Below are 22,222 nucleotides of genomic sequence, written 5' to 3' on the forward strand. Positions count from 1 at the left end.
TGTTCAGTTTGTAAAGCTGGTGTAGGTAACAATTCAATCAAGTGTCAGCAGTGTGACTAGTGGTGTCACAAACGTTGTTCAAAAATAATTGGTACTTCATCTAAAGTGTCCAATTTTGTTTGTCCTGCTTGCATCAATCCACAACAACAAATTTGAAATAGCAATGTTTTTGAAGCCATTAAGGTAGAAAAAGTCACATCGTTTCAATATCTAGGGGATGTTCTGGACTGTACTGGAACAGGTGAATCAGTGTTATATAGTGCAGAAACATGGCCAATGACAACCAAACTGAAACAACAACATTGAACGGATTAAAAACTGGAACAACCGATATGAATATGCTCCGATGGATGCAACGAATTAGTCTGAAGGACCACATCAAATCTACCGAAATCCTGCGTCGTGCTGGTTTAGATGATAAAAAGGACGAATGTCGGCAACACTGTCTGCGGTGGTTTGGTCATGTCAAACGAATTGGAAACAGTGCCATAACTTCTCTTGCAGATTTAAAGTTCCTGGCACACGTTCCAAAGGCCGTCCAAAGAAGTGCTGGTCGCAAACAATTGAGCAAGACATGAAAGCTCTAAATTTAAATGAAATGGATTCAACTGATTGTCTAATTTGACGCAAAAAGTTGATGGCAAAGAAAACAATGTCCTTCCTCGGGAAACTGAGTCTCTGGACGCTAAACGAAGATTGATTGATTGATATGTTCAAACTTACATTCGAAATAACACGTAAATGATATTCACTTTCATTACTATTAGCAAAGTCTGACTTCAAGAAAAAAAATGTACATCAAAAAATATATCACAATTTTGAAAAGGGTTAACAAATAGATAAATAATTACTTTTTCACAACAAGAACAATGTTTTTCAGAGCTAACAGAACTAATTAAAAATGAAAATTACTTATAACAAATATTCAAATAATTTTAGAATCAGATTGTTTTTTATTTAAAAGTTATTTTTATTCATATATTTAAATTGTTATTAAATTTTCAGCATGTGGTCATTTGCGTGAATACACAGATGGAGAGAGTGGTTTTGCAAATATGTTGCAAAAAGCAACGGATTCAGAAAACATAGACCAGTCAACTCTTTATCATCTTTTTTCACTCCTTATGAAGGTTTTCATGTATTTATTTTTTTAAATGTATAAATTATAAAGTAAATTATTTTTTACGATACTTCTAAACTTTTAAAATACTCAAATGTTCATAATGTTTTTTGATGTACAATTGTTTCTTGTAAGTTTCATCGATGTTTGCATTTGAAATAAAAAGACATTAACATAAAAATTCACAATAATCATTGTTTGCAACACTTGTTCAAAATTCAGTATTTAAATATTATTTGCTACTTTATTTAGATACTGGTTAAATATCTAAAAAATATTTTAATCACCATACAGTTTTCATTTCAAACTAAAATTTACCCGTTATAAAAAAGGATCATAAATTAGCAAATTTCTTATTTTTATTATTTTATATAAACTCATATTATTACATTGCAGTCAGTTTCATCGATGTTTGCATTTGAAATAAAAAGACATTAACACAAAAGTTCACCAATAATCATTGTTAACTTTAAAGAGCAGTATTTTTTTATTATTATTCTTTAAAAATCAGGATCTGTTACAGCATGCAAGTCAGTAGTACAAAATTAAACAGGTAAATAAATAACAAAAAAACGGAGAGAAAAAATGCTTAAACATGAAAAATAAAATAAATAATAATAATAAAATAAATAAATAAAAATAAAATAAATTGACAATAAAATGAAGTAATAGCATAAAAACGCAAATTAATAGACTAGATGATGACCTAGTGAGTAAGTGAGGTGATCGATAAATAAAAACTAGTTGTGTGAATGATAAAGTTTTATTAAATAAAAACTAGTTTTGTGAATGATAGTTTTATTGAGTGTTATTTTATTTATTGAGTAATGTTTCAAATAGATCATCAGATAAACGATTGCGCTGTTTAGTTAGAATAAGAGCACCTAGAACTAAAAAGACGTTCAACAGGGGTATTTAAAGCAACTTTAAAATCTTTATTATAAGATACTGTAAATGTTGTTGCGATTGTTCTGTGGATAGCTCATCGTCAAAGTCAAAGAACGTTTCTGTTATACCGTCATTGATCCTGTTTTTAAAAACTAGTTCTGTTGTACTTGATGTAATATTAAACAAAGACTGTTCTTGCTGCCGTGGTCCTCTGTCTCTGAGTTTTGGACAGAGGACCACGGCAGTATTAAGCGAGGATTAATCACTGAAGCCGGTAGAAATTATTCTTTGCCATTTTTTTCTTCACAGTTCCTCTACAAAGTGGAATAGATGATTGAAAATAAAGCAACTTTTAAAGTAAATAAAGTTTTACTGTCTAAATACTGCTATTTTATGATGTATTTTGATTACCTCTTAGCTAAATACTTAGCTAAGGTAAATAATATTTAAGTATTTAAATACTCTAAATACTTAATACTTAACAACAATGCTCTTAAATAAAATCTACGTATGAACTAACATTGTGACTTCAAAGTTTCGATCAGTAGAAATGGACTCAAGATATAAAATGAAAACTCTTATTAGCGTAGCTTTCCAAAGTAGACGAGTTTTGCTGAAAAAAATATTTGATGAAGGATTTGCTAAAATTTGTTCTATAATGATATAATTTTTCAACTTTTTTTCAACTTGTGGGTCGCGACCCCCAAAGGGGTCGAATGACGATTTTTCAGGGGTCGCCTGAAACCATGTCCAATTATTCCGATTGTGCAGAAACACGTGCAAGCCATCAACCATTTTCTTATTTCATCTATTAAATAATAAAATTTTATTTTTTTTATTCATATGTAAAACAAGTTTTTACTGTAGTTTCATTGATTTGTGTCGTAGAAATAATATTTTTTTACATTATAAGAAGATATTATTTTAATGTTTTGTTCATTTCCATGGTAACGGTTGTTGTGCGTCGTTGAGTTTTTGAAAATTTGACAAACGCTGTTATTATATATATAATTATAAAATTATATAATTATATAATATAATTCTTTACTTTTTTCTCCCAACGGTAAATCTATTCTTGTTTCTATTATGGATCTTAGAAAAAATAACTTGAAAAAAGATAATGTATCACTTCAAAGTCAAAATTCAATATGTCGACTTGTCTGAAAAGATTCGATCTTTTCAAATGAAATTTCAGCTTTGGCAAACTAAATTGGACAAAAAAAAATGTACATATTGCCAACTTTATTCGCCTTCTATGAAGAAAATGATGCTGACTCTAAAACCTAACAAACGGTACGCAATGATAATTTCTATAAAAAATCATTTTAAAATGCTCGCGAAGAAATATCGTCATATTTTCAAAATTTGCCCGATATCCAATATCCCAGAAGTCCATTCATGGAAAAAATTGAAGATGTTCCTGAACCATCCCAGAAAGAGTGGGATAACGCTTTCTATATCATAGAAAATTCTATACTCGCATCTATACTCTTTTCCTATACTCAGAACAGCTATACCATATATTGCTATACTCCCTATATACAAAACAGCACAGCAGCGTCGCATATATAGCATATCAAATAACAAAATATACATGCATAGAATGTCTAGTAAAACGACGCAATCATTATCATCACAATCGTCACAATTTCACAAAATATACAGGCGGCATATTTCAATCGCGCAATCATTATCATCACAATCGTCACAACTTCACAGAGCTTTCATGTCTTGCTCGATTGTTTGCGACCAAGACTTCTTTGGACGGCCTTTGGGACGTGTGCCAGGTACTTCAATATCTGCAAGAGAAGTTATGGCACTGTTTCCACTTTGTTTGACATGACCAAACCACCGCAGACGGTGTTGCCGACATTCGTCCTTTGTAATATCTAAACCAGCACGACGCAGGATTTCGGTAGAATTGATGTGGTTCTTCAGACTAATTCGTTGCATCCATCGGAAGTTGTTGTTCCAGTTTGATTGTCATTGGCCATATTTATGAACCATATAACAAGACCGGACGTATCACAGATTTTTAAAGTCTTAATCGTAGTGGTAGTGGGATGTCACGCCGCATCAATATAGAGGCAAGGAGATGCCATTTATTCCAGGCTCGAACGGCAGCTTCAGCTGTTCCAGTACAATCTAGAACATCCCCTGGATATTGAAACGATATGACTTTCTCTACCTTAATGGCTTCAAAAACATTGCTATTTCAAATTTGTTGTTGTGGATTGATGCAAGCAGGATAAACAAAAGTTTGATAAAGTACCAATTGTTTTTGAACAACGTTTGTGACACCACCGGTTACACTGCTGACACTTGATTGAATTGTTACCTACACCAGCTTTACAAATTGAACAGGGCCATCGTCCAGTAGCCGTGGATTGGATGGGTTCACCAGTGTTCATTGCTTAGGTTTTACTGATATTGACTTTGAATCCATGATCGGCGAGTCTGGTGTTCCAATCCTCAAACATCTGTGCTGCATTCTGCTCAGACGTGGCTGTTAAAACGATATCATCAGCATATATTAGATTCCAAATGTCACCAGTGCGTATCAGTATTGTGATTTCTTCCATCACAGTTATAAATAACAGTGGACTGAGAATCGAGCCTTGGTGAACTTCAACGCCGATGTCAAATGCATCTGTGTTGCCAACCGTTTTGCTGACGAAAATCTTAGTATTCGTATTCATTTCCATCCCAAATCGAACAAGGTATTCTGGAATGTGTTGTTGACGTAGACTCCACCTGATTGCTTCACGAGGAACTCGATCAGATGCTTTCTCTAGGTCTACAAAAATGTGTGATTGTTGTTGATGGTTTGCGAGGTACTTCTCTTGCAGTTGCCGAAGAATGTGAATTGCATCAATTGTCGATTTCCCTGCTAGGAAACCAAATTGATAATTTCCGACGTTACTCTTTTCTCAATGATTTTCTTGGCAATTTTCAGGAAGTGTTCTAATAGACGTTACCCCGATATGATGAACAGTTCAATGGCCTTTGTATAGCGAAACTGTCATGCCATAGTTCAATTCAGTCGGCATTGAGTAATTTCTTCACATTTCATGGCAAAGTTGTAGTAACGTTTTGATGATGTCATTTGTGAGTCTAGAGGGCCCTGCTGCCTTTCCATCCTTCATAGCTGTAAGAGCTTCTGTAATGTCTTCTGTGATGTCTGAAATCGGACCTTCGATGGGTTAACATTAACCCATCAAAGTTAACATTGATGGGATTTGTTTCCTTTAACAGACGGTTGAAGTATTCTCTCCACTGTAACTTGATCTCATCTTGTTCAAGAACCATCTCATTTTTGTCGTTTTTGATACACGAGGCACCAATTTTCAGGGAGTGTTCTAACAGACTTATACCCCGATATGATGAACAGTTCAATGTATCACCTTTGTCTTTTTTGTACGCTTTGCATGTTTTGCTTTACGATACTGAGATTTCATTTGTTCACCTTTGCTTTTAGTGAGCCACTTTCTGCACTGTTCTGTTCGAGCCAGTGCGACTTGACGTCTTGCATAGTTGTCCTTCTCACGAAAAATTTTATGGTCATCAACAGACTTTGATTTTTGCCAACAGACTTTGATTTTTGCCATTGCTTGTATGCAGCTTTCTTTTCAGCTATTGCATTTTGTACACTGTCATTCCACCACCAAGTGTCCCGTTTATGCTGACGTTTTGTACCAGTTTTCCCCACAAACTGTAGTTGCAGCGTTTATCAAAACGGTTCTGATCTGTCCGAGCCAGTGCGACTTGACGTCGTGATTGGTGGTCTAACTGTGTGGCGACAATCTGTTGAAATTTTCCTCGATGAATATTGCTTTTCAGCTTCCACGTTTTGATTCTCCGTTATGTTGTGACAGTTCGACAACAAGGTCTGCCTCAAGGAGTCTATGATTCGCCAGGTATAACTTTGACATTTTTGAATAGCCTTCGGTGTTGTTGTTTGACTGCGAAGCAATCAATTTGCGTAGCTGATGGTCCACTTTTATATGTTATGAGATGTTCCAACTTCTTTTTAAAATATGTGTTCAGTAAACAAAACCAGCCAAAACCATAGCCAAAACCGCCATGTACGTTGTCAAAACCATTTCTATTCACTTTTAACGTGGCCATTAAAATCGCCTCCAATCAGGATTGTTTCAGATTTTGGTATTGTTGAGATGGTGTCAGAGAACGCAGCACAGAAGTCATTTTTCATCTTTTCTGATTCGCCTGTCTATGGTGCGCATGCAGAAAAAATAGTCGTTGTTTGCTTTCTTAGAAGAAGCTTGATCCACATGAGTCGTGAATTAATCCTTTTTATATCCGGTACTTCTTAGGCTAGCGGTTCTTCACAAAAATTCCAACACCATTTTTGGCCGTCTTTTGACCATTCCAGATTAGTTTGTATTTTTCTTTGTTTGAGTTGATATGCCAGACACCATTCGATTTCCATCGGGTCTCCTGAAGGCAGCAGATGTTGTATTTAATGGAATTTTTTCTAGAGCTAAAATGTACTTTCTAAATGAAGTACATGAGGAAAATTCAGCTACTTTATTAATATGTTAAAATATTGATTCAAATTTTAAAATTTATAATTATTTAAGATTGGGTCTTCAATTTGATTCTTATTTTCAATTAATTTTAGTTCATGGCTAATTCATCTTATTTTGAAAATGTTGGATCAACTAAATTCCAAGTATTTATTCATTTGAATAATGTATTTTATTATTAAGTTAATAATATTTTGAATAATTAATAAACACATAAAACAGACCAATGTTTTGTCACATTTAAATATGCTACTTGGATATAATCAATCTGAAAAATCGTTCACTATTCCTCCTTACAAATTAAGGTTGTCTTAGAATTTTTTAACAAATTATTATATAAAATTAATTAAACGAATATATATATATATATATATATATATATATATATATATATATATATATATATATATATATATATATATATAAGTTCCTATAATAATGCTTTCAAAGGTTCACTTTATAAACTTTACAACAAGGAAACAATGAGTTAACTTCACTGTATAAAGCATTAATTTATATCGCCTCTGAGGTTCCGCTTACAGAAAATTTTCATTCCAGTCGACCCTCCAGGTTTTCTCTATAGAATTCTATAATACCAATGCGCCTATGTATATAAATATGCCTAATAAAATGTGTGACATTTTTAGACAAAGCCTGATGTTATCACACTCACCCCATGACGTTCATAAATGAGTTTACAATTCTTTTTGGAATGCGTGTCAGATGCGTGTTACTTTACATGTTTAAAAACTCATTAGTTTTTTTTAAATTCATCTATGCATGCTTAATTCATAATTATTAATTTGTATCTCGACTTCACATCTGCAGCGATACATTAAACTTACATTAAAACATACAATAAAAACTGCATGCAACACACACATTAACATATTTTGAAAAAAAACCTCTCATTCTTAGTGCTTGGTTTTAATATCTGGTAAATGTAATTTAAAAGTAATTACGATATAATTGACTTACTTACAGAAGGTCCAAGCAAAACAATCGTAATTCTTCGTGCTTTGTATTTTGCATATATACAATTGGTTAGAATACATTTAGTAGAATACACTACATGTTCACATGTTAACAAATAATTGTAAAAATGAAAAAAGAAAGCAGAGGTCGAATATTTTTAGTGCAGAAGAAATTTTTTTAATAAAAATTGAAAGTTTTTTATCATACTCCGTCACTATGATAATTATTGTGCACTGGTCTTAATATCTTATACATATTTGTGTTCGTATGCCTGTGTGCTATATATTTATTAGGGTTTGCCCCGGATAGTATTATTTTATAGTAAACCGCGCAATTTTTATCTCGTTACATGTATAAATTGCGCGTTTTACTTGGTGACATGTGTAAAATACACCAAAACTGTTAAACCTCGTTTAACCTCTGAAATTATAAAACTGAAATATTTACAAGTGTATTCATTTTTACTATTTTTATTGACAAAACGAAAAATTGTTTTTTAAATAGTTATATAAAATTTAATTGAATTTTAGAAATTTTAGCAGCACAAATTGACAAGAAAATTGTGACGTCATTACAACGGGATCGCCGCAGCGTGGCTCCAAACATATTTTAGAACCGATGTATATTCTCAGAGCACCTAAATAAACAAAAATATATGTGCTTTCATTATTTATATTATTCGAGATTAAAGCCCATTATATCCCAATATATAAAATTCCGTTATAAATTCGTTATAATTTGTTATAATTCCGGATAAATCTGATGCCAACTAAAACTATTTCAATTCAAATGAATTCAAATGTTTTTGTCGGCGACTAAAATTAATTTCAAGTATATTTTAAAATGTCTATACTTGAACACGACCATAACTAATTCCAAACATTTTTCATGCTAATTAATATTGTACTTTCGATTGTACTTATTCCCAATTAAACTTCAAAAAATTAAAAAAATTGTATACAGTATATAAAAAAGTACAGGCAAAAGGCAAAGCCGCCCAGGTGTACCCAGTATAAATATTGGAGTTGCACCGGAGTTTAGCGAAAATCTGACCATTTTTCACTATTCGGCCATATTCGGCTCCGGCATGATATTACTGCCGGATAGTAAAATATGCAATGTCTACATTATTTTAACATCTATAAAGTAAACAAGTAGACATGCGTTAATTAGTGTTTTTAAAACTTTGTTTCCATCAATTAACGCAGCAAACACCTGACATTTAAACAAAAGCACTAATACGCTCATGTTCCGTGTAATTGCTTGAATTATTTTATTTTTTTGCTTATTTTGTTATTGACAAGAAAAGCTATTACAAAACCTCATTACAAAGATATATCCGCTGTGTGGTTCCAAACAACTTTTAGAGCCGATGTATATTCTCGATAAAAATTTTTAAGTAATTTATTTAAGCGATATAATTTAAATTTAAAAACCGTAATTGATATATTTTTTTAGTTAACATTATTAGTGATCGATTGCGATAGATAGAAATGGTAAATAACACGTTTATTTATTTTTTTACGATTTTTAATGTTCCGCTTCTTTCCATTGTGAAGTAACTTGTTAGTATTGTTGTTGAATCATTCATTCCTAATCATATTTATTTAAAAATATATATCAATAAATATAGGTGCTCTGTTGTATTCAATGCCTACCTATCTGGTCTTGCAAAAGTAAGATTTTTGTAAAAATTATGACAAATGTACGTATAATTAGAGTTGTTTAAAATTTTCATTACGTTTAATTGTTCAAAATTGTTCAATTAATTTACCTGTTTCTGTTTTTAACTTGTATACTTGAACTCAAATTGTAAAATTTGCGAATGGATATATCAAATAATATTTTTTTTAGTTTACCCTAACAATGAACTGAGTTTTTATAATAGCTATTGTTAGACAGCGAAAATTATTTTAGTTTTCTTTCTTTAAAGAATTATGGACGCGAAGGTGTAATGGTTTAGGTGCCTGATATTGTTGATGCAGTGTCCGGGATCGAATGTAACCTGTTAACCTCACCTGTTTTGATTCACGTGTATTTATACAATAACCTCAGAAAAATATCTAAGCGAAAATAATAATAATAATAATATGCTTGTTTATTAACTAAGTTGAAGTCTTTTGTTAAACTCGGACAGTTTCAAAGCTTTAGGCTTAATTCCAAACTAAAGACAAAAAAAAGAAAGATAATATTTGTAAAATAGTACTTTAGTTTTTCGTCCTGTGTTTCATTATAAATATTATAAATTTTAATTTAAATAGTTAAAAAAAATTTGTTTAAATCACTGTTTTTGTAAAATTGTATTCTTACCTTTCCACTTGTGCTTCATTTTGTGGTAGTGTTACAAAATAATTTATAGTAACTTTATGTATTCTTGCTAGTCTATTAATTTATACAATATCATAAATTTCATCTTAATACCACAATGGTCAATTTATTCGCTGCATTTATAAATATTTAAAATTTATTAGCCAGACTGTTCATTAATTTATCGAATTAATTTTATTAAGTTTGATGATACATTGTCATCGGAAATGAGCAAAATGCATGAAATTCCAGCCTAATCAGACAATGGGAAGTTATTGAAAATTCGAATTTAAGATTTGCTCTGTAGAAACTAACATGTGGAAACTAAGCGTGGTAAAATGATTTCCATTTCAAAAAAGGTTTGAATTTAGAATTTGCCTACAACTGGACAAAGCGATTCCTTTTTTTGGTCCAACTTCTTCATTTAAATTTTTGTTTCATTTGGCTGTAAAAAATTGTGGAACAATTAAAAAAAATTTTGGCTGTAAAAAATTTTGAAACAATAAAAAAAAGTACGGAACGACGGAACGAATTTTGTTATAATCTTCCTTAAATGCATAATATAAATTTATTTAAATTCATTGATACCTGTTAACTATAAAGTTTTATAAAATTTTCGCTTCGATATTTTTTATTTATGGGACTTGAAAACTTTAAAATAAAATTCCAATTTTTTAATTAAAAAGTAAAGGATATGCAAAGAATTTTGTTGTTATTTCCTATTAAATGCTTAAAATCAATTTTTCAAATTCATTGACACCTGTTAACTATAAAGTTTTAAAAAATTTTCGTTTATATATTTTTTATTTATTAGACTTAAACTATGAAACTCTAAAATAAGACTTCAATTTTTTTTTCATCAAACAACCGTTATACTTATTGAATTCTAAAATATTTGGTTTATTCTATCATGCTTGCTATTAACTTGATGTAAATAGCCGTGAGTTTAAGTTTATAGTTGACATGAACAGAACTATATTTATTATTATAGTTTAACAGAACTTGAACAAAACTCTATTTATGATTATAGTTAAACATAACTTGATAGTCACTAAATTACTCACTTATAATGGACAAAAAAATTCCATGATCCAGAAAATAATATAACGCAAAGAACAAAAATAAGCAGCAACAATTCAATTAACAACAAAAATAACATAACAGTAACAACAAAAATAACATTATATGACCAATATACCACCAAGACTCACGATGCACGTACAAACTGGCACATAATAGAGAAACAGACGTGAAGGCGAGATAAAAATTAGTAATTAGAAATTTAAGTGAAGCGCTTGATAATTTAATTAAGAGGTGGAGCCAATGAAAACGGTTGTAAAAGTCATGTGATGCACTTACTAGCAAAAAGGCGTGAACGATTGGAAAGTCACGTGACGCGGCATCACCAACTATATAAGGAGGGAGAGAAAAGAGGAGAGAGAATACAGAGATTAGAGAGAGAAGTGCACGAATTCACAAGGAAAGACGAGAATTACGAAGAAGTCAGAAGAAGTTTCAGGCAGTCCTATTATCGCAGTCCTATTATCGGTCAAGAAACATCTGACGAGAAGAGCTTAATTATTGACGATTAGTTTTATCCTGTGATTTAACTGTTGATAAGTTATTGTTTTGTATTTGAACGATTTTAACGATCGAACGAACGAGTGATCGATTACGGCAATTGCCAGCTCTGTTTTCTTTCTAATAAAGTCATCTAAAATAAGTCTGTTTAGGAATCAAGAATCCACGTAAAAGAGAAATAACCATACCCTACAAGTTCAAGGGGTCGGTTATAACAATACTAAAATTACTAGGCAAATACTAGACAACAATGTTGAAATCTTACATTACAACGTATGCATACTTAATTTTCTTATAAACTTATATATATCTTATATATATATCTTATACAGTATTGTATGAATTTTACCGAATTTGCTAGTATTCATGCAATACTCTAATAAAAATATGGTCTACTTTCAACATGTATATTTATTGGAATTTTGGAAAATTTTACCGAATAATTGGGATTAATCAATTTAAAGTTAGTCTTTTCAACTTTCTTTACTGGAAGTTTCTGTGAATTGTTTATTTTATTGAAAATAAATTTATTATCCACGTTCATCATGCAAATTTAATGAAAACTGTTATTATCCAAATTCATCATGCAGAAGCTGCATAATTTTTTACAAATCATCTTCAGTGCAGCTTTGGTTTATATAGTTTCTTTAGACAAAGCAAAGTTAGTTACTTAGCAAAGTTAGTTAGTTGATTTCTTATTCTTCATCTTCTTTGTTGTTGTCAGTTGCTTTTTCCTCATTTTTATTGGAGTTAGTATTAAGGCGTCGAGTTGGTAATAATGTAATTTGTATTACTTTGTAGAATGTTTATTTGGGGTTTATTTAAATTGTTATAACTGACCCCTTGAACATGTGGGGTCTAGTCATTTCTCCCTACGTGGCTTCTTGACTTGTAAACAGACTTACTTTAGATGAACTTTATTAAGAAAAATACAATGCAACACTTGTATGTATTGCTGTGACCAATCACTAGTTAATTCAATTGTAAAATCGTTAGAATATTACACAATAACAATCACATTTTTTTCGATGATTAAAACCAATCGTCAATAATTAGAATTCTCCCGTCAGATGTTTTTTGGCCGAAAATTCTCAGTATTTGATGTATTTACTTTTCAGAAGATTATTGTTAACTCACTCGCAGACCGCGTTTAGAATTTTTCTTGATAAACTCTTCCTCGGATGTTATCGCTAATTTGCTTGCAGTTTGCACAAAAAACTTCTCCGCTTCTTACCTCTTCATTTGTCCATTTATATATATAAACCAAATGCAATTAGGGTGTTGCAAATATGCCTAATAAAATGCGTGACACAATAAATTAAAACTAAAATTGATATTTATTTTTAGCATGACAAAACATTTAAGCATATTACAACAACCATTAATACACGTGAATCAACGCATCATACACTTTGCATGTTATAGGCACTTTAATCGTTATCCCATTGCGCCGCCCGATAGTGTTTTTTTCATTTACTACTCCTTTCAAAAAACTTAATTTTGATACCAGGTAATGGATAGAAATTTTGAAATAGGCAACATGATGTTGCCCTTAGCACTGGATATTTTGCAGTACATTCCTTCTCCGCAGCGATATGCGAGTGACTACCAACCTCCTAATTATACATTATGGTTCCTTGAACCTCATACAAGACTTTCTTGGCTTCAAATTTTTTTAGTGGTCTTATACAAAGTAATTTTTTGGTTGTCTTAATTTTTTAGTTGTCTTATAAAAAGTAATTTCATTTAGTTGAAATCTAAGACTAATTTTTTGCAATATTTTCAAAAAATATTTCGTCTGTAAGATTCAGTTTATATCAAAAAGATTAAATTATTTTAATTAATTGTTTTAAAAATTATATTTTTTCCAAAAAATTTGTTTACATGATAAATACAAAAGTTGCTGTAAAATTTTTGATTTAATTTTTGGTGGGTTAAAAATGTGTTGATTAACGCAAAGCTAAAAAAATATTAAACTATAGATTTTCACGTTAGCTTGTAAATGATTTTTTAAATGATTGAGGTCTTACTAAGAGTTCAGAATTAAGTTTTTTGTTCATTTACTGATTTTTATACCAGGTAATGGATATTTACTATTAAGAATTCAGGATGAATAGGTAATTGATAATTAGTAACAGGACGACTTTACTGAGGTCACTATTACGAATTCAAGATGAATTTGTAAAAGCGCGATTCTCAAAAGATTACGTACGTTGCATTTATAAGAATTTTTCAGCTCAAACAAAAACAGATACAATTATTTTCGCAAATGGCATTTATAAATTTGTGTTTAAATGAATAAATATATAGTACTATGATTTATTCTCACTATGTAGTTTATTTTATAAAAGTCTAATCTTAACTACTGGTTTTTCCCGTTGCACGTATAAATATAAATAAATAAATATATGTATATAAGCATTTAACAGCAAGTAATGGCAACGTACTGTCCACAACTTTTTCCAAGAAAAACATCGATAAACACAACACAAACCAAATTGAAAAACATGATTGTGACAAGTTGAATACACCTTTTATTGTGGCAACATGGAACGTTAGAACGCTGTACCAGACTGGAATATTTGAAAGCATAAAACAAAAAATGAAAAGAATGAATCTCAGCATTCTAGGTTTGAGCGAAACTCTGTGGAAAACATCAAGTGTCATTACCTTTGAAGAAGGCAAATTTTTCTACTCTGAAGCTCACAAGTAGTAACTATTGAACAAAAAAATGGCTAAAAATTTAGAAGGTTTCTGGGCGGTGTCAAATAGAGATACCCTCACAGAATACTTATGAAGTAATACTTATGAAGGAGCAAAGAAGAGGTCAGAAATGGATGACAGATGAAATTCTAATGGATGGACGAAGGGATGTAAAAAATTGCAATCCTGAGAAGTTACAAAAAGTTGGACAAAAAAAAACCGAAAAATGTGCTTATAGGTTCTATTTTTCAAATTCTATTTTTTTCAGTAAGGAGAAATGGTTAAATAACAAGTGCAAAAGCATTGAAAAGATCAAAAAAGTAATACCAATATAATGAGTCACTGGAATTTTTAATGAGATTTATAACTTACTAGAATTTTCTGCAAATTGTTCAAATTATTGAAAATAAAATTATTATTCAAGTTCATCATAAAAATTAAATAAAACTGTTGTAATCAAAATTCATCATACATTATTTCGATTTTTTACAAAAATCTATTTACAATTCTATTTTCAATAAATTGAACAATTTTTAGAAAATTTAAAAGACAAACTCTAAATTGATTAATGCCAACAATTCAGTAGAATTCATACACTATTGTATAAATACTGGTTTATATAATATAATACTCTTTGACCTCGTAACTACTAACACTGATGTTATAACACCGTGTTGTAGCTTCCAACGATAGTCAGGAGTTCGTTTATCCGTAGGTTCAAGATTTCCGATGGATGACCACAACTCCTTCAAACGCAACTTTTTTTGAACGTTTTATTTAAATACCAACATTAAGGAGCAATACATTATCCAAATGGCTGCATAAATTTCATTTACGACTTTGCCTTGAACCTCCACTTCTGCTTTTACCTCAACCTTGGAGGACATTTATATTATTTATCATAGACATAATTTTACAACCCTCCCAGAGATTACAAATATAGCATAGATAAATAACAATCAAATAACAAATTATAATAATAGCCATCAAATATATTTGTTAATATTGGTGTGTATGGGCACCATAATTCCGAATATATGGGTATGACAACGACCATGACTGACGATGCACGTCCAAACTAGCGTTATAAAGAATCACATGGAAGAGAAACACAAAACTAAAATTTCTAGACAAATCTTGGACCACAATGTTGAAATCTTACATTACAATAACAACCATTATAATTTACGACTAGCCGAATCAATACTCATAGAACAAAGATAATAAATATTCAACAACCGGCAATTGGAATTCTTCCTACCAATAAATTTAGAAACAGTGAAATCATCAATAATGAAAACACGTTGTTTTCGTTGTTGGTTAAGCGCCGGTTGGAAGTGAGGTTGTCATTTTTTGTTGTATATTTGTTTTTGGTTTATTGATGTCAATTAGGACTGCTTCTGCAATTGTAAGATGCGTGTAGTTGCTGTTCTGGTATATTACTTTGGTGTTACTGTCGAGGATTTCACGGCTAATAGTGATCGAGTGTGTTGAGTCCAAATGAGATTTGATAGCACCACTCTGTTTATGCATCGTAAGCCTTCTAGTCAATGAGGTAGTAGTAATCCCGATATATGAGTCATGTTGACGTGCACAGCCGTCCAAGGGGCAATTAAATTCATATATTACGTGATTACGCCTTAGCACAGAGTTGTCTCTAGGACTACAGTTGTTTTTCAGTATTAGGTGAGACGTCTTTTATTGTTATAATATATTCGGAGTTTAACTTTATTATTTGGGTTGGTTGGTGTGACATTTTTATTGATGATATGTTTAAGAATAGCTTCATCTACTTTGTATACAGTTGACATGTGATTTCTGTAATACAAGATGATGTCGTTATCTTGATTGTTGGTATTAGGAAGGTTATTGTTGTGTAGTAATTTGCCTTTAACAATCTTTTCATTAGAATAAGTCTTATATCTATTGTTTACAGGCAGGTTAGTGACTCTTTTTAATTCGGTTTTTCAATATCGGAAGAGTGTGTGAATGCCCGGTTTACAAATGATTTTATTGTGCTGTCTTTAAACTGTTCGGTACATTCACTTTGTCCATTCAAACAAATTCCTGTATTTGTTTCTTTGACATAGACCGCAGTCTTGAATCGTTCTTCGCCACGGGTAACCAACACATCAAGGAAGGTAAACGTTGTTCCTTTTCAATTTCAATGGTAAATCTTAGTTTTGATTTGTTTAAGGTACCAAGAAGTTAGGTGATTTGTTCAGGATCGTTATAGCAGACAAAGATTATCATCAACGTATCTAGCGTAGATATTTGGTTTTAAATTTGCTTTGTTTTTGAAGGTCTCATTCTCCAGATGTCCTAAGTAAAAACTGGCAAATATATACATATATGCGCGCATCGGTTTTTGGTTATCAGAATGCGTTTTTTGCGGTTACGAATTTAAACTGGGTAGTTTAGTTTGATTGTGTTTTTAAAGTTTCAAACCACATTGATCTTAGGAAATTTTGGGCGGATTTTTTTTTACCGTTCCAGTACCAAGTGTAATTTTTTTCTACAAAATAGTTCTAGTTTAAATCCGGAAAGTGTGCAACAATTGTCGTTTGTAAGAAAAAACATTGACCTAAGCAATTAACATTTTAATATTTTTTATTGTTCAAGTTTTTAGTATAAATTTAATTTTATTTGTAAATATATATTGGTAAATATAATTTACTATAATCAGCAATAAACTGCGACCATGTCGGGTAGCCGCGTGCAGTTATTTTTTTTTACGGTTGCTTGTGTTCTTGGTTTATATCTTGGTTGTTGCGAGTTTTTTCATAGAGGTGTTTAACAGTACGGTTTGAAAAAAATTTAAACTCTAATATAAACGAAAAACAAATTAGAACAATTTACTATGCTCATTAGCTTGAATGTACTATTTAAACGTGGTTTGAAATGGGATGGGATAGTATTTTCAGTTCATATATTTTCCACATTACAAAAATTAAACATTTTTATATTTTTTGTTTTTTACTTTAACTTGTTTTTGTTAATAGTACTCATACACCAATTCTGATGTTGTGATTCGCCTAGTAAAAATATTAGTCAACACAATTGAAGCTCGATTTCACCTATGCAAAAAGAGTGATGATGTCATAGTTCACCCTAGCCCTTTTTTGCAGAGAAATCGAGGTTTCAAAATATGGTTCTTTTATTCAATTTTATTTACCAAAATCCGCTAAAAATGACTTTTAATATTATAGAATATTTAAACTTAAATTTAACTTTTACTTAAATTACACATAATTGTGATAAAAAAACAATAAAATTTGTTGAAAATAAATAATATATATGTCATTTGATAGGAAATAACATTTTTTAGATACGAGCAATGTCTCTGTTGGAGATCTTGAAAATATATTAGAAACCGAAACACCCCCGACAAGCCCGGGAGATGGTGGATTATTATTACAAGATATACAAAACGACGTGGACATACTTACTAATCTTAGCAACGAAATGAACAATTTTCCATCTAGCCCAATATCTTCTAAACCATCATCTCCTGTTTTGTCTAAATTCTCAAAAGCCGTATTTAAAGGGTTAGTTCATCAATTTTATATAAAACAAATATATTTGATTTATTAATATTTGTAAAAGAATGAAGAACAACAGAATAAAAGGTAATGTCAAATCCGAAGACGATCAAGCTCGACGAATTGCAGAATATAATCAAAATTTAGTGTTCATTGCTGAGGAACATTCATCATTATCATCATTTTCTTCAGTTATTTCTAAACCAGAACTTAAAATTTTCAAGGTATAGTATGCATTTCCAATTATAAAAGCGTGAATATTATTATTATCTGCTGTTTGATCAATACATTACAATTATTTTTCTCAACTGTTGCTTTTATGAAAATTGTTATTTCTTGTTTCTTCACCTATACCTTTCACTTTAAGAACAAAAAATATATTTATGCTTAGATAAGCTACTTACATGCCTACCTACTTGTTTTTTTTTCTTTTTTTTATTATGCGATTCTGACTAGTGCAGAAAGCGCTCATTTGTATTAACGCGCAATTATTCCATTATATTTATTTATTCTTTAAGTATGGACATGGACAGCTAATTTACTAGCTAGCTTTTTGGATCATTCCTAATAATAATAATAGTAGTAGTAATATCAATATTACAAGTTATAATAAAATAAAAGAGAATATAATTGTTTTATAAATTATTAATATTAAAAAGTATTAAAAAAGGCGTCAAAAAACTGTTTTTAGAATTGACTTCAACGATCGCTGAAAACTGGAATAATCAATAGCCGTAAATTTAAATCCCTTCCTTAACAATTCATTCAACACTCTTAGACCACTACATTTTAATAGAATGACGAAGTATATTAGTTTTAGGTTTGTTTGAGTAGATAACATTGTGTCTAGTATTCAATGCCAGCTTAAAGTAGCTGTTAAAAACTTTTGGCAATTTTCCAAACAAATCGTACAGAAAAATACAAATTCATTCGACGAAAATTCAGATTGTCAGTCGATGCTATTATTAATCCTAACTTACGTTTCGTCATATTTTCAACAGGCTTCGTTATTGAAAAATAAGAGTTGGCCCAAATTATATTACAGTATAATACTTATGGTGTAAAGATGGCATTGTAGAGCATATTAAATTTTGCTTTATTTTATATACCGACTGATAAAGCTTATTTTTGCATACATGCTGAATGTGTTGGCGGAAAGACAGTCCTGAATCCAGGTACATACACTCCCAGCAATTTTACAATTTTGTTTTCAACAATTTGATAAACATTAGCGATAGCGATAATTAGCTGTTAATGGTTATAAAAAAAAATCATTCATTTATTTGATAATCTTAAAACGAGAGCAACATTATAAAAGGAACAAAAACTTTGTCTACGTCATATAAAACGGATGAAAGAAATTAAGAAATATAGTCATGAAAAACTTCAAAACTATGATGAAGATAAGGGCCTTATTTCGATTTTTCACGAATCATCTTCAGTGCAAGTTTGGTTTGTATAGTTTTTTAAACAAAGCAAAGTTAGTTTTTCATTTTTTTGTAGTCATTTCTTTGTTCTTCATTGCTATTGGAGTCAGAATTAAAGCGTCGAGTTAGTAATAATGTAATCATTTTTTGTTTGATGTTTATTTGGGGTTTATTGATATTTATTAGGACAGTTTCTGCAATTTTTTAATGTAGTGTTTTGGTGTTTTGATAAATTGTTTTTGTGCTGTTGTCAAGAATTTGGTGGGCTATTGGTGTTGCATGTGTTGATTGCAAGTGAGATTTGTGCTCCTCTTTCATTGTCTTGATAGTGATGTGGTCGTAACGCACACAGTCGTCAATAGGGCATTTAAATTTATATATTACATGATTACGCTTCAAAGTAGAATGATCTTTAAGATTGCAGTTGTTTTTTAAGACCTATTGTGATGTCTTACGATTATTATAGTATATCCTGAGTTTTATTTTATTGTTATTATTGATTGGTGTAACATTTCTTTTTATGATTTGTTTGAGAACGACTTCGTCTATTTTATTTGCCGTTGACATGATTTCTGTAGGATTATGTCGTTTTCATTGTTGTTTTTTAATATATTGCTATCTTGTAGTCTTTGTTGAATGGTGCTCTCAATGTATGATGTTTTGTAACCATTGCTTACTGGTAGATTAGTATTTCTTATCAAAAAAGTCTTGGTCGCAAACAATCGAGCAAGACATGAAAGCTCTAAATTTAAATGAAATGGATACAACTGATCGTCTAAGTTTGCGCAAAAAGTTGATGGCAAAGAAAACAACGTCCTACCTCGGGAAACTGGGATTTTGGTCGCTAAACGAAGATTGATTGATTGATTTTTTTTGTCGATTTTTATAATTAAAATAGATCTGGATTGAAACAATTTAATGAAAATATTATAAATTTATTTGTTTTTCACATGTTATTGCTTTTATCAAATTTGTCAACATATAAATTTGAATACTTATGAAGCAGGAAACAATAAACAAACATAGATTTATATATTATTTTATTTTTATTATGTTTAAAAGTGTCAACATAAATATTTATTGAAAATTTTTACCGAGAGTCGAAAATATTAAATCTGTTTATTTAGAAATTGAGGTATGTTTCATTTCGAAAAAAATATCATTTTCAAGTGGTATTTTTTTGAAATTTTTAAAATTTAAATAAAAATAAATTGAATATTTTTTTAAATTTATATTGTTTATGCAGGAGTTTGCTGAAAACTGTAAAGATGAAAAAGACGAACTATTGGTTGATGAAGATGATTTTAGTGCTGATGAATTTTATAAGTTCCACACTCCTAAAGATGTCGAAGATGGTTTAAAATTCTATACTGATAAATTTTTTTTTATTGAGGAACTTTTTTTTATAAAATGTAGACAACGTTTCCGAAAAATCGTCATTAAAGCCTAGTTATCGGTCGAGAAAAGTCAGAAAGTCTGGACTTAGTATGGTTCAAATGGTTCGTGAAATTCCTGAATTCAACCATCTACTTACGGATTGTTTAGCAAAGTTTGAACAGTTTATTATTTAAATTATTTAAATTTACGAAAGTTTGTTTGATGAACTTTGTTATAACTTAGCGCTTGATATAACTTAACTTTGTATTCCTTATACTTTTTACCAATGATAATAAAATATATAAGGCAAGTCATTTTGATAATTTATTACTAGTATTATCTGTATATATTGTAATTTATTATTATTAAGTTTTAAAGTTCTTTTGAGTTTGTTATGTAGAAATTCAACAAAAGATTTCAAGTTCAATCTTCATATCAGCGACATGACTCACAGGGCTACTTCCCGTGCACGCTTAAACATCGGACTCTTCACCTCCTGAGATGATGCTCTACTTACGAAAGCTTTCTGCACATATGTACGACCACTAGTAGTATATTGTTCACCAGTGTGGAGTCCGCATTACAAGTATCAAGTGATAAGTGATCAAGATTGAATGTGTCCAAAGAAGATTTACGAAATAATCCTTCCCGTCAATATGTCATTATCCGTATCTGTTTAGATTACATGCTAGATTAGATTCTAGATTACACTATAAAGTGGTTGCGTAAGGAAGGGCGTCCTGCGTAAAAATTAGTCAAAAAAAATACTTATGATGACAGAAGTGACAATCACTTTCAGTATCCGGCAGAAGAGGGTGCAAAGAATTCTCGGAGACTCAGTCCATGGGAATGCGGTGCAAGGTCTGGCTACTGGCACCCCACTCTATAGTGTAGCGGTGCAAGGCACTATGGTTGGAAGGATTACTTGTAGACCAAGGAGTTGGAGGTTTGGTACCTGGAATGTAGGCACGTTGACAGGAAGGAGTTTGAAAGTGGTGGAGGAGTTGCAGGAAGAATGGTTGACGTGGCTGCATTACAGGAGATCAGATGGAAGGGAGAGGGTACAAAGTTTGTGGGGGCTAAAGGCGGAAGGTATAAGTTGTGGTACGGGAGGAGTAGGTGTGATGGTAAGAAAAGAGTTGGTGAAGAAGGTGTTGGAAGTGAGGCGGAAAAGCAATAGTCTAATTGTGGTGGGGATGCTGTTTGGAAAGATAATAGTGAGGGTAATATCTGGATATGCTCCGTAACAAAGTAGGAAGGAAGAGGAGAAGGATAGGTTTTATGATGATGTTTCTGACGAGATTGGGCAAGCGGGGTTGGATGAGTTTGTGGTGTTGTTGAGTGATTTGAATGATCATGTGTGGGCGGATGAAGACGGATATGAAAGTGTACATGGGGGATGGGGATATGGTATACGGAATGAGGAAGAGCTTAGAGTGTTGGAGTTAGTGGATGCAATAGCATGGTGGTGGGGACTATCTGGTTTACAAGGGAACCAGCACGATTAATTACATATAGGTCAGGGAAGCATAGGTCAATGATAGATTATATATTGATAAGGGCAAAGCATAGAAATTATGTAAAGAATGTGAAGGCGATACCTGGTATGTTGCAGCATAGTATGATTGTGATGGATGTGGCATCAAAAGAAATGGGGAGGAGGAAAAAGGATAAGTTTGTGGCAAAGAGAAAGAAATGGAAGTTACAGGATGCAGAAGTGAGGAAGGCATTTGCAGTGAAGGTGGTGAAAGTTGG

General features: G+C 31.2%; 3 protein-coding genes across 3 annotated transcripts; all 3 read left to right on the forward strand.

Annotated features, from left to right (window-relative positions):
* Nucleotides 1-11,821: 11,821 nt before the first annotated feature.
* On the forward strand, nucleotides 11,822-14,131 carry HELRODRAFT_182096 (hypothetical protein; the record flags this gene model as incomplete). Its single annotated transcript, XM_009032398.1, has 3 exons — nucleotides 11,822-11,881; nucleotides 12,929-13,111; nucleotides 13,838-14,131. The coding sequence occupies 3 exons, from the start codon at nucleotides 11,822-11,824 to the stop codon at nucleotides 14,129-14,131; spliced, it is 537 nt and encodes a 178-aa protein (XP_009030646.1).
* Nucleotides 14,132-16,822: 2,691 nt separating this feature from the next.
* Nucleotides 16,823-20,661, forward strand: HELRODRAFT_182097 (hypothetical protein; the record flags this gene model as incomplete). Its single annotated transcript, XM_009032399.1, has 5 exons — nucleotides 16,823-16,910; nucleotides 17,450-17,669; nucleotides 17,728-17,887; nucleotides 20,337-20,445; nucleotides 20,507-20,661. The coding sequence occupies 5 exons, from the start codon at nucleotides 16,823-16,825 to the stop codon at nucleotides 20,659-20,661; spliced, it is 732 nt and encodes a 243-aa protein (XP_009030647.1).
* Nucleotides 20,662-21,240: 579 nt separating this feature from the next.
* Nucleotides 21,241-21,975, forward strand: HELRODRAFT_182098 (hypothetical protein; the record flags this gene model as incomplete). The annotated part of the gene is made up of 2 exons (XM_009032400.1): nucleotides 21,241-21,605; nucleotides 21,723-21,975. 2 exons carry the CDS (start codon nucleotides 21,241-21,243, stop codon nucleotides 21,973-21,975), a joined length of 618 nt encoding a protein of 205 aa, XP_009030648.1.
* Between the last annotated feature and the right edge of the window lie 247 nt (nucleotides 21,976-22,222).

The sequence above is a fragment of the Helobdella robusta genome (genome assembly GCF_000326865.2).
Source record: "Helobdella robusta unplaced genomic scaffold HELROscaffold_80, whole genome shotgun sequence".
Lineage (NCBI taxonomy): Eukaryota > Metazoa > Annelida > Clitellata > Rhynchobdellida > Glossiphoniidae > Helobdella > Helobdella robusta.